This window comes from Myotis nattereri (genome assembly GCF_964212035.1).
Source record: "Myotis nattereri genome assembly, chromosome: 2".
In the NCBI taxonomy this organism is placed as follows: Eukaryota; Metazoa; Chordata; class Mammalia; order Chiroptera; family Vespertilionidae; genus Myotis; species Myotis nattereri.
Genome location: NC_138076.1, coordinates 186,767,241 through 186,780,583, shown reverse-complemented (window position 1 = coordinate 186,780,583; position 13,343 = coordinate 186,767,241). Strand labels below are relative to the sequence as shown.

The 13,343-nt window shown below is 36.5% G+C and overlaps 1 protein-coding gene across 1 annotated transcript in view; it reads left to right on the top strand.

Moving 5' to 3' along the window:
* The window catches only part of PIK3C2G (phosphatidylinositol-4-phosphate 3-kinase catalytic subunit type 2 gamma), a 283,175-nt gene that overhangs the window by 23,553 nt on the left and 246,279 nt on the right, over positions 1 to 13,343 (top strand). The window contains exons 2-4 of the mRNA XM_081084139.1: positions 1,859 to 2,600; positions 5,180 to 5,262; positions 6,813 to 6,970. Coding sequence (XP_080940265.1) covers positions 1,938 to 2,600; positions 5,180 to 5,262; positions 6,813 to 6,970 — 904 coding nt within the window. The 5' untranslated portion in view covers positions 1,859 to 1,937. The remainder of the gene's footprint in view (positions 1 to 1,858; positions 2,601 to 5,179; positions 5,263 to 6,812; positions 6,971 to 13,343) is intronic.

Here is a 13,343-nt window from a genome sequence, read left to right as displayed (position 1 = left end):
GTACAAGGTATTGAGTTATTAGTGACAAAGTCTAACGTGGACTAGTGATCTAAGGGGGAAGAGAAATCTTTTTTTTTTTTTTTTTTTTTTTTAAATATATTTTATTGAGTTTTTACAGAGAGGAAAGGAGAGAGATAGAGAGTTAGAAACATCGATGAGAGAGAAACATCGACCAGCTGCCTCCTGCACACTCCCCACTGGGGATGTGCCCGCAACCCAGGTACATGCCCTTGACCGGAATCGAACCTGGGACCTTTCAGTCCGCAGGCCGACGCTCTATCCACTGAGCCAAACCGGTTTCGGCATGGGGAAGAGAAATCTTACATAGACACATTATGGATGTTATCTTGAGACAGTTGAAGACCACTGTAAACCTATTTCTTGGGAAGCTATTGAGTTTATTTCTTAAATATATAATTACAATATTTAAAAATAGTTGTAGGGCACACGAACAGAAAGTGTAGAAGCAGTTTCAGAGACAGGATACCATTGCTGGTGAGAAGATGAAAGCTTTAGAATAGGGTTGGGACGTGTTCAAAGAGAGAGGAAAGGAGATTTCCCACAGGAACTAGTGGTTTACTGGATGTAGAAGAATAAAGGTGAGGGAGGTTTCGAAGAGGAAACCCTGTTTTTTGGTCTAAGCAATTGAGTGGATGGTTGGGCCATTTTCTGTCACGGAATACACTAGAATGGGAGCAGGTTCTTGGGTGAATTATAATTTAATTTTTGTACTTTCTCCTGGAGATTTAAAAAATTAAAGAGGAGATATTGAATAAGTCCTAACAAAAATGGTCTAGACATACAAGTGGTAATTTAAACTACAGGAGGAATAAAATTACTTATAAAGGGAGAATAATTGAGAAGAAACTCTGACAAGAGTCAAGTGGAAAATGAATAATAGGTAAAGGAGTTTTTTGAAAAATGGCAAACAAAAAAGTACTCAGAGAATAGGTTCAGAAAAGCCAACATAAGAAAGCAAGGAACTGTCAAATAAGAAGTATGGCAAATGGAATTAAATATTGCAGAGATAAATGAAATAGAGACTACTAAATGGTAGTTGAATTTACTAACATGAAGCTTACTGATGAACTTAATGGAAGTCATTTTGTAGAAGTGATATAAGAATTTGCAATTACCTAAAAGAATTTTGGGAGGAGAAGAAAGGGTCTAACCAACTAACAAGAAGATTTGATATAGTGGAAGGGAAAAAGTTAAGACCGTATTTACAAGGTTGAGTGATTGCTGATAAAGAAGACATTGTTTAGCTAGTAATTAAGAGCCTTTAGCATGTTAACATGCATATAGATGATTGAAGACAGAGGGAAATAATGATGATATAGGCAAGTGGATCTTCAGTAGCAAAAGGAATCCCAAGGGGAATATGGACTTTGGATTGATTCATGAATCTCCTGTCATAATGGAAATTATTTCACTGTCATAGGAGTTTTATGAATCAATACACCCCCTCAGATTTTAATGTTGTGAGCCTTGATGGCATTTTATATTACTCAAGGACTTATTTATTTTGCTAAAGAGAAAATTTTTAAATATATTTTATTGATTTCAGAGAAGAAAGGAGAGGGAGAGATAGAAACATCAATGATGAGAGATTGGCTGCCTCCTGCATGACCGCACTGGGAATCAAGCCCACAACCTCAGCACATGACCCTGACTGGAATCAAACCCAGGACCCTTCAGTCTGCAAGGCCAACACTCTATCCACTGAGCCAAACCTGTGAGGGCACTAAAGAGAAATTTTAAAATACTTGTTTATATTTGTTCATCCTATTTTTTTTTCTTGCAAGCTTTTATTACTAATTAATCAAAGAACGTTTTGTTTCTCTTTATGTTTTTCTAGGAACATTCCTATATTTTTAAAATCTCATTACAGAGTTGCTTGGAGCAGAGTCAACCCTCTCAGTTATATACAGTAAAGAATGGCATATTGTTGGGAAACAGATCTAAATCCCAGTGAGTCACATGAAGAGCAGCATGGGCACCAGGAATTGCACTCTGTAAATCAACCCCCTTCTTCTAGCCAACTCAGTCTAGGTTTTGATCAGCTAGTAGATGAAATCAATAATAAAATCCCATTCTATCAGAGTGAAATTGAAGAAAACACCGTTTCTGTGCCCAGTTCACCAAAGCATTCATTAGATGAAGCACTGCAAATATCCTTAAATGAATTCAATTCTAAAAGCTCAGAACTCTCCTGTCACCAAGTTAGAAAAACACCAGTAATTGGTTTTAGGCCTTCAGCGCTACCAAATCCTCAAAACATAAATAAAGAAAGCTCTGGGAGAAACCCCACAGGAAAACGTCATGGTGCTGATGTTTACAGATTTAATATTTCAGCCCCATCATCAGCTAGTTTGGATCAAATTAATTCACAAACAGAACTGGAAAATAAAAATCATAACTACCATATAGGATTTGAAAGGAGCATTCCCTCTATATATCCATCCTTCTCAACTGACTTCATGCCAAAAGAAGATAATAAAAGGAATAGAAATGCAAACACTGTGGAACCTTCTTCAATGCTCTTTAAAGGTTCTTTACTACCCAGGATGTGTGAAAGTTCATGGCCAAAGGACATAGAGGTATGTGTTATATATGTTGACCTAAAAATATGAATATATATCATTTAATAATATGCTGGTTTAATTTAGTAATGAGGTAACTACCTTAAATAAATAAATGTATTATATTACACTTGAAAGAAAAAGCATTTATTATCCACTAATCCTGTGTTTCTTAATTATTTTTTTCTGGAAAGGGCAATATAATTTTTATAATATAATTTTGAAAGTTCATTTCATCAAATCTAAATAAAATATTATAGTATTTACATTTTATTAGATAAAAATACCACAGTTGGAGGTTTCAATGATAGTATCTTTTATTTTATCGTGTTATTATGCACAGAGAAACACACATAAATTTCATTACATTTATATTCTGAGTCACGCTATCATGAATTAAAACTTTAGATTATTATTCTTAGGAGAAATGTCCCTTTACTCAGAGGCTTCTCAATTATGTTGTTGGCAGGCAAATTCTATTGGGATCATTCCAAGAATAGGAAATTAAATAATAATTGTGCAATTCATCCTAATGGTTTCATTAGTAGTTTTCCAATCATTTTAGTAACTATAGAGTTTCTTACACTATATTTGAACATTCCTCTGCTTATACTGAGTCTAAGCACAAGTGAAGCAAAGTATGAAGAATAAATATTATTGCAACTGTTATTCAAAGACTGAGGCAAAGGATTCTTCATTTATTCAGCAACTATTTATTATATTCTTAAAATATACATGATAAACTAGAAAATTCAAAGAAGGAAATACAGGACACCTGATTTCAGGAGTAGCATATAACTCAAATTAGCTTGTAAACAAATAAAGGTAAGAGAGCAAAATAAGAGGATGAGTTCATTGGAGAAGAAACAACTAATTATGTCCAAAGCACTTGCAGAGGAGGTAGCCCCTCAACTAATCTAAATTGAAAGTCAATGAATTTTAGGAACTTCTACTATTGATCGTGGCAATGTACCAAGTACTCAGCTTTCCCTTACCACCAAAAGCAGCTGTGAAGTTAGACAAACTCTTTGAATTTTAGGTATTGAACAACAGGCAGTATAAGATATCAATACTTGAGAAAAGGAAAAGTGTTGAATGATCAAAACGGCAGGGAAGAAGAAATAGAAAAACAAAATAAAATAGAAGAAACAAATATCAGCATGGCAGTCTTAAATCCAAAAATATCCATAGATATACTAAGTATAAATAGGCTAAGCATCCCAAATAAAAGGGAGAAACTTGACAAGCTAGATAAAAAAGACTTTACTACTGTCTACAAAAGACAGTCTTAAGAAACAAAGGTAGAGATTGGTTGAAAGTAAAAGAAATAAAAAGACAACACTCAAACAGCAAAAGAAAGTTGGCGTGGTTATTAATATCAGAAAAAGCACAAAGCAATGCAGAGCATTATTAGAGAAACAAAAGGTCATTTCATAATGATAAAAGGAATGATAACAGGGTCAATCAGGAAGACATAATACATCTAGATGTACATGTACCTGACAAGAGATTCAAAACACATAAGGCAAAAAGAATTTCTTTTAACATTAATAGTATGCCCACTCTAAGACTGAGCCATTTATAACTTGATTCACAAGAAATGAAACATGACCATATAAATATTTGCATATAAAAATAAAGGTGGTTTTTTTTTTTTTTACAATACTCTAAAACTTAACCCAAATGTCCATCAACTGAAAGATAAATAAACAAACTGTGGAATATTCATGCACTAGTATGCCACTAATCTATAATAATAAAAGCATAATCTGCTAATTAGACCAGACATCCATTCAGATGACCTTCCGGACAAAGCCAGAGCTGAAAGGGAAGCCCAGTCCCTGGTGCCTGCTGGCGGCCAGAGGGAAGCCCGGGTCCTGGGTGCCAGAGGGAAGCCCGGGTCCTGGGTGCCAGAGGGAAGCCCGGGTCCTGGGTGCCAGAGGGAAGCCCGGGTCCCGGGTGCCAGAGGGAAGCCCGGGTCCCGGGTGCCAGAGGGAAGCCCGGGTCCCGGGTGCCAGAGGGAAGCCCGGGTCCTGGGTGCCAGAGGGAAGCCCGGGTCCTGGGTGCCAGAGGGAAGCCCGGGTCCCGGGTGCCAGAGGGAAGCCAGTGCTGTCAGCCAGGGAAAGGAAGGCCTACTCTTGCATGAATTTCATGCATTGGGCCTCTAGTCAACAATAAAAAAGATGAACTATTGATATGTGAGACAATATAGATACATTTAAAAATATATGTCATTTAATTGAAAGAAGCCAGAAGCAAGAGCACATACACCACCTAATCAGTGGTAATAGAAATCTGAATAACTATAGTTTCCAAGTAGATGTCCAGATTGCCAGAAAGAGATCTGGGGAAACTTTCTAAAGTAATGAAAATGTTCTATATTTTGATTGGAATATTGATGTTACAGTTATATACATCCCTCAGAACTTAAATTATATACTTAAGATTTGTGCAATTTTCTATATGTATTACTTCATTTAAAAAAATCTAAAAAAATAAAAAGTAAAACAGTAGAAATATTTTTAAAAAGATAAAAAAGGTAGAATTGATCTTTTTCCCACACCAAACTATATAAATTTAACAATTTTTATTTTAAGCTGATAGGTTGTTCCATTCAGCTAATTGAAGTTCCTGAAGGCAGTAATATGACTCTGGCCTCCTTTTGTGACAAAGTAAAAAAGTAAGTGTTGTTATTTCATTAAAATTTGAAATTTCTATACCTGCATAAATTTTTCTATCTAACATTACTAAACTGATTAACTTGGCATATAAAATATTCTGTAATCTTCAGTGCAATGAAAAGTATAAATTTATGACAAATTGGATCATTACTCAACTTCTGGCATTATTTTTGTTGTCTATAGTCAAATAAATTTTCTCTTGTGGAAAACTTTTTTGATGATGTAAAATTAAGGAGTTCTTATCTTTTTCTATCTTGCTGTGGAAGAAGTCCAGTCTTATCTTCAACAGGGCCAGAATTAAGGCCATTGCCCATAATTTCTGTTTCATGTTAACGTCCAGTCCAGTCCAATATCTGGCTAACTTAGTCTGTACTCCCAGCTGCAGTCCTCTGTGTGGGGGGTCCACATGGCCATGGGCCATGCAGCTGCTTAAGGCCACATGGCTATGCAAACAGATGGGCACGTGAGGTGACAGAGCAAGAGAGCAAGAGGGAACAAGTTGCACATGAGAGAGAAAGCTCATTTCTCTGTGGATTTTAACTTTCCAAGATTTTGTGCACTTTTGATGGGGTCCACCCCCTAACCAAGCCATTGTTCCCCAGGCTAGACTGACAGGCAAGCACCTTCCCTACATCATCCCAACTTCCCTGTGCAGGTGCCCATCTCCCCTTTTGTTTGATCCCTTCTCCTGGTGATCTGCAGGGAATGGATGGGTGGTGTCCTGGGGAGTGTGAAGCTGTTGCCTTCTGGTGAAGCTGCCCAGATGACCATGCTTATAATGTCGGGCTTCCCCTTTACTCTCTTCCTATAATTAATATTAACTAGCTAATTACGATGTTAAAAGCACAGAAAGCAAAACCATGGCTAAGTGAGGACCACTATAGATAAAAATATTCTTAGTTGTACAATGAGACTGGTCAAATAACTTGCCTCTGACTATAAAACTACTAAATGGAAGAGCAGGATTAAACTCAAGACTTCTGGCTCCAAGGAGAAGCTCTTGTGCAATTCTCTGACTCATTTGAGCAAAAAGTAATTGTTCAGAATATACCAATGACTTTTGAGTTCAATTATTTATGTAAAATTCAAAGATGTGTCAAATCCAAAAATTTAAGAAAAGTGGACAGCCCAAAATGGCATTTACCAATTTGATAAACGGGAGAATTTGTTTACCAAATCATTATATTAAGATGAGTGATTTCTAGCTTCAAAAAAGTTAGACATAAACAAAAACCAAAGCAAAGAGTTCAGGCTTCAGAAGCAATGATAATAAAGCAAGGAATCATTATATAAAGAGTGATTTTTTATGTTTTATGAATGGCAATGTATTCTTAACTGCTTCACATAAGGTGCTTGCGAAGAGCTTCAACAACAGTCCTCTAGGGTTGTTTCTGGTATAATTGTAATTTTTACCATTCTGGCCTAGTTCATAGCACTATGTCACAAATCAGCTGCTTTTTGTTTTCATATTTCTTATCTTTTATAGAAAACTCTGCATGATGTTTCTTATAATCTTGTCCTAAGTGATTTTTTCACCTATGTTTTTCAGAATCAGAGAAACATATCATGCAGCTGACATTAATTCCAACTCGGGGAAGATCTGGAGCACTACTACGGCATTTCCATACCAACTCTTTTCTAATACTAAGTTTAGTATAAATATTTTTATTGGTGACTCAACACAACTACTTCATTTTATGCCACATGGTAAGCAACCTTGCAAATAAACATAAAAATCTACATAAAGCTGGAATAGGCTGCACAGCCTTGAGTCCACTAGTGAAAATCATTAAGTGCAGCATTATTAGGTAGTATTTTGCCCTGAAGTGAAGTATGAGGAAAACAACTAGAAACATTTTGTTAACATTTGTTTAGCTATTGTGTTGAAGACCTCTCTTTACATAGCTCAGCCTAGGACACATTATTTTCCTGCTATAAAATAATGGCAAGTATAGTAAATTTTTAGCATATTAAAAACCAATTTTAAAGAGTCTAGGTATATATGAATGAAAATGCATTAGAAATGGCTATTTAATTGAAATGTAAGTAAATTGTGAGGAAGACTATACATTGATACATAGAACTATATTAGCTCTGTACAGCCCAACATAATCACTGAATCAAATTGACTCAAAGTCTCTTGGAATGGATCCTAATGATCTGTATTTCATTAAATTCACCAGATAATTCTTATTTCTCTAAAGTTTTAGAATGTCTGTAAAGTGGTCTACTATATTATTTCACCTATAGTCAACTATTTTGCAAAACAATATTAATTATTTGAACAAAATGTAGTTGCTACTAAGTTTCTATATATCAAATATTGTTTCTTGACAAATAATGACCCAAGAAATATTTTTTCATTGATTACTTTACTTTTATTCTTTTGCTTTTTCTTTCTTACTCCATTCAAGGCTCTGAGTACAGGTGACTACAAATATAACAATATGTTCAAATATTAATAGGACCATCTGGCTTGAAACTAACAGAAACCAACTTCTACTAGCTTTGGCAGAAAAAAATAAGCATTTTTAAAGAATAGAGGGATTTATTACAGAATTTAAGAGTAGGAGTTCAGCAAAAATTTGATAATATACAGATAAACAAGCAGTCTAAAATTTCTGTATGCCTCTCACCTCATTTCCTCTCTATATAATTACCTTTCACGTTTCTTTGCTTTTCCAGAACATATGTAAAGCCAAGCTCTCAAGCTTAACTGCTATTTGGCCAGCTACCTAAAGAAATTTCAATCTCTCCATTGGACCCAATTCCATATTTATAAAATCAGGATTCTGATTGCACAGCCAAAATCAGTGGTTCTGCTACTTGATCCAATCAGAGTGGCTAGGGTCCTGTTGGCTTCAGTTACTGCAGGAAGGGAATAATTGTGAACTAGGGAGACCAATGCTCTTCTTCCAATTTACAATATTTAATTTCTAACATTCCCTCTCCCCCACCCCCCACGCGTCCAAGATATCTCTTTGTTGAGCAAGCCACAGCTCATTTTTTACTTTTATTTTAATTTTAAACATTTTTCTAAAAATATCTTTTTTATTGATTTGAGAGAGAAAGAGAGAGAGAGAGGGAAACATTGATTGATTACCAACCTTACACTGACAAGGAATCGAACTTGTGACCCTTTGACCCTTCTTGTGCATGGGAGGTGCTCCAACCAACCTAGCCACACCAGACAAGTCCATTTTTTATTTTTATGAAAAGTTTCAGTAAAGTGATTAGGTCATTGTGTTTACTGTTAGAGATGTGTAACAGTAAAGAGGATCTCTTTGTCCTCAAGAATATTAAAAGCATTTATAAGAAAAAGGAGGAAAAGAAGGAAGGGATGAAGTAGAGAAGAAAGGAGGAGAAAGAACACATTCATTAAAATATGCAGGGTAGCCAGCCTATGAGACAGTGAACTCGACTCAAATCCCTTTCTATTCTCTTTCTATTTACATTTGAAGGGGGACAGGTACTGTGACTTAACTGACAATAAAAAAATTAACAAGAAAAAACAATGCTTATTTAGGTTTGCATAAAAGTTACTCAGTAATAATTTACCTGCTGAATGCCCAGAGGTAAAGGTTTTTATTCTCATTTAATATAAAAGTGTTTGGGATGAATGAAGGGGAACTTTAGAGTTTTAATAGAAAAGTATGGAGAGTTATATTGCTTTCTTATACTAATAGATAGGCAGTCTGTCTCCTTCCTGCTTCCTGGAATTTTCAGGAAACTAGCTCAGAATGAAAAAACGGTAGCTTAAGGAATCTATTTTTCCCTGCTTTAGTCAGATAAGAAAAGTTCAAATAATATTTCAAATGTCTTCACTTTAAAATAATCTTGGTGGCTAAAACTGTGTGGGAGAGGAAGAAATTTTCCTTTACCCTTCTAGGTTTTTTTGGCTGGTATAATAATAAAATCAATGTAAAAGATTAATAAGAAAAAGTGACCAAATTTAATGACATGTACATATGGGACCTCCAAATACATGAGAGTCAGAGACCCCCACATACATGATAGTGAAACAAAAATGTGAGATTTGAGTCGAGTTCACTGTCTCAAGAAATTGAAAATGAAGTCATGGACAAAAACAGTTAACAGAGGCAAAGTTTATTGAGAGCAGCCAGTCCTGGGAAAGGTGCAGCTGGGGTTCCAGGAGCAGGACAGTGTCCAGAGCTTCCTTTCCATGTTATAGTCGGGTGTTAACGTCTATTAGTCCACGTGTAGAGTCCCACATGGCCACAAGCCACATGAGCACAAGGGACGTGTTCCTTTGCCACAGGAATGTCAGGAATCCATTGAGTGTAGGGAGGAGGAGAGAGAGCCCATGAGAGGAAGTGGGCACTTTTTTAATTTAGGGGGTGGATGCAGTTCTAGCTCCTTATTGTTTCAAAGAGTTCTGCCTTAGCAACATCCTTGGGATTGCTTTATGTGCCTATTGCTTTGTGATTGGTTATCTGCAATCTGACTGTTTTAGCAACAATCCATACATTTTAAAGTTTGTCTTTTAAAGTTTTTCTCATGTGTGCCCTTCTTTCCATGCCCAGCTGGATTGTCTTAGTAATTTCACCTAACTGGGTTCCCAAGTTTTACTTCCTCATCCCCCACAGGGTCCCCATTCCTGACTACCTAGCTTCCCTCTATCTCCTCAATAGGTTCAGAGACAGAAAGTTAAAATGAGGTATATATGGTATTCTGAGCTAAGGATGAGGTAAGGGACTTGGGGCTTCAGAGGAGAGGAAGGTCTTTCACAGGGCAATAAAGCCAGTAGATGAAGAGTTAATATGGTTGCCCTATCATATACATAGGTTATCAAAAGTTTTACCTGGCCCAAATCTAACTCTCATTATGGACAAGGCCCAAATTTAAATGATTTTAGGGGAGATAAAAGTTTCTCATGTGCCCACAGGGTCTGGATTGCCTTCAGCTCAAAATAATCCACATGCCAACGTGGCACATCTTGGGAGGCTTGTTCTTAACCCCTTCAACTGCAATCCCTTCACAACTTTATATTAGTGTTTTACTACTAATACAGATGTTCTGTAAAGAACCAAAGTCCGAATAGTGTATTGTTGATGTAAGCAACATCCAAATGTGTAGATAATTTTTATAAGTTCATTTGAGCCAAACTGACAGCAATTGCAGGGAAACAAAAAGCTCAATGGAATGAGAAAAAGCTTTTGAGAATGACAGTCTTGCAACTTATTTTATACATTTGAATCAAAGGAGGGTTAGATTAGAATGTTAACTTAAAATTCAAAAGCCAAAATGAGAGGCAATAATGTTTAAGGGTGGGGGAAAAAGTAGGTTTACAGTTGTGAGTACACAAAACACAGTTCTTTCTTGTACTATTATTTTATAATTATTGCAGTATTTTTTCCATATAAACAACTGTAGCCACCACCTGTATTTGGGATCAAAGAACGGTAATTTGAGAAACATAGATTCAGATAGAGTAGTGTGCTGATTACAGTATGAAGGAAGGGAGCTTTTATGGGGAAAGGAATAATTACAAGAAAAAGAAGAAAGAATTCCTATTGCTACTGTGAAGCTGGGTTACTCTTGAACTTTATAAGATCAGCTACTGGTTCTATCTTCAGATAGAGAGTCCTTGTGGTCAGAATGTCTGCCCTTCTGGTGGCTTTACCAAAAATTGCTTGTAAAACAATCTTGGTGTTAGCCCAATTTCAAGGTCTGGCCCAGTCGAAACAGTTCAAACTTTCAAGAAGCAAAACATGCAAGGGACTCCTGGAGTGGCATTTCAGGATCTATTTTGAAATGGCCCCATTTAATTTCAACTTTCACGGGGGGGAGGGGAGGATATACAATATGTAAAAAAGAGGGCCTTTAATCGATGGAACTGGAGACCAGTGTAGGAGAGATAACAGTGAAGAAGTAAGATTTAGTAAAAGGCAGTGATACTTTACATCTCAAAAAGGTGTAAAGGAATAGAGGGGAACACATAAAAATTATATTTAAGGTGCATAGTACTATAATTAAAGAATCTCAAATGGGCCTTAGCCTTTCCAATATGGTCAACAGATTGAAAAGCATTGCATAGAGTGAGAGCCTACAAGAAGTGGGAAAAGGATTCTATAAGCTGCCAAAATGAAGGTATAGGTATAAAATCTACTTTTAAAAAGCCATAATTCTTGTTGACTTACAAAATGGATGAGAAGTTTAACTCACATTCTTAATGGTTGGCTGCAAAAAGAACGGTGATAATTCAGGTTTAGATATACCAAACTTGAAGTAATAAAAAACATCCAGAGTAACATAAAGCTGGTACTAAGAGATATCAAAGCAAAGAACAGGAGAGGAATGATAGCTGGAAACTGGGTTATGAAGTCTCTGATGTAAGTGAAAGATGACTGTCGTGGAAGTGGGGAATTCGTGCATGCCCGGTGTGGCACAGGGATGCAGTCCTGGAAATGGAAGTGAAGTTAATTAAAGTGAACTGCTGTCTTTGAAGATGTTTTCCTGTGTCATCGACTGGCTAATGCTCTCCCCTATTAGTCAAAGCCCTGATAGTCATGTTTTGCCTGGGGCCATAACTTTTTCTAACTTCAATTCATACTATTTCAGTCGATACTCCCAACCAGCAGTATATTTAAGATATTCTCGCCCATGTCAAAGCATTTCCACAATCCATAATTCCCTGGTTATCTTTACCATTTGTCCAACCATTTCTTTGATAATGCCTTAATCTGCCATAAAAATGTATTATATTAAAATCAATCATTATATCCTTTCTTTTTTTGTTGTTGTGACAGGTCCAACAGTATAATTTGCACAGTAGCCAGTTTTTTCCTTACAAACTCAAAGTTGTGACAGTAAAAGAAGCCACAGCAAAGTAAACACATAATTGCTAACAAAACACTACTCAGAGGAATGCAGTTGAGTGTTTGCAATAGGCTGCTCAAGTTCTCACTGGCTAAAGTTCATCAGTATAGCCTATTGCACTTGCTTACATTGATTGAGACCACAAGATCACATTCAAAGCACGGAAATGACATCGCTAGATATTGATGATAGATAGCTAGAGATAGATAGAGATACAGATGTAGGTACAGATACAGATATATGATATAGATATATGATAGAGAGAGAGATAGAGGTAGATACCTATAAATGTCTACCCCACCGATGCACAGTCGGGGCCAGGGAGGGAGGCGGGAGGTTGGCCAGCTGCAGAGGGACTGCTGGAGGGCTCCAGGGTATGTCTGGCCCGTCTTGTTCAGTCCTGATGACCAGACCCCAGCAGCAAGCTAATCTACTGGTTGCAGTATCTGCACCCTGGTGGTCAGTACACATCATAGTGAGCAGTTGAGCAGCCTTAGCATATCATTAGCATATTAAGCTTTGATTGGTTGAACGGCTGATTGGCCAACTGGACACTTAGCATATTAGACTTTTATTATATAGGATATGTATAATTTTCAATTATTATCATTTATGACAAGATATGAGCCCCATACTATTTATCATTTATAGTTAGACACATATTTCATAGACATATATTGTAACATGCAGCATGGTTGTGGCCACTATTAAAATGGCATATGCATGTAAAAGCTTAGGGGGCAGATTATGGAATATAAATATGAGAAAACAAAAGCCTTTAAATTATAGTATGCTTACACTGAGTTCCAGAAAAGGTGGAGAAGGAAAATACATGTTCATTAAGGCTATTATAATGTTGTTCAAAGCAGAACCTTGAGTAGCTCCTACTTGGGAAAGGAAGAAAAATCAGCTTTACAGAGTTAGAATCATTAAGAATTGTAACGGAGCCTGACAGGCATGGTTCAGTTTGAGTGTAGACCTATGAACCAGGAGGTCACAGTTCAATTCCTGGCCAGGGTTGCAGGTTCAATAACCACTCTAGGGAATGCAGGAGGCAGCCAATCAATGATCCCCTATCCTCATTTATGTTTATATCTCTCTCACCCTTCCTCTCTGAAATCAATAAAAATAATAAAAAAGAATTGGAATTGACATATTTAATTTAGACTCTTGTATTGTCACTTATCACTATGTGATTTTATTGGGATCTGTGAAATCCCTAGGGTAGTCACAGTAGAAT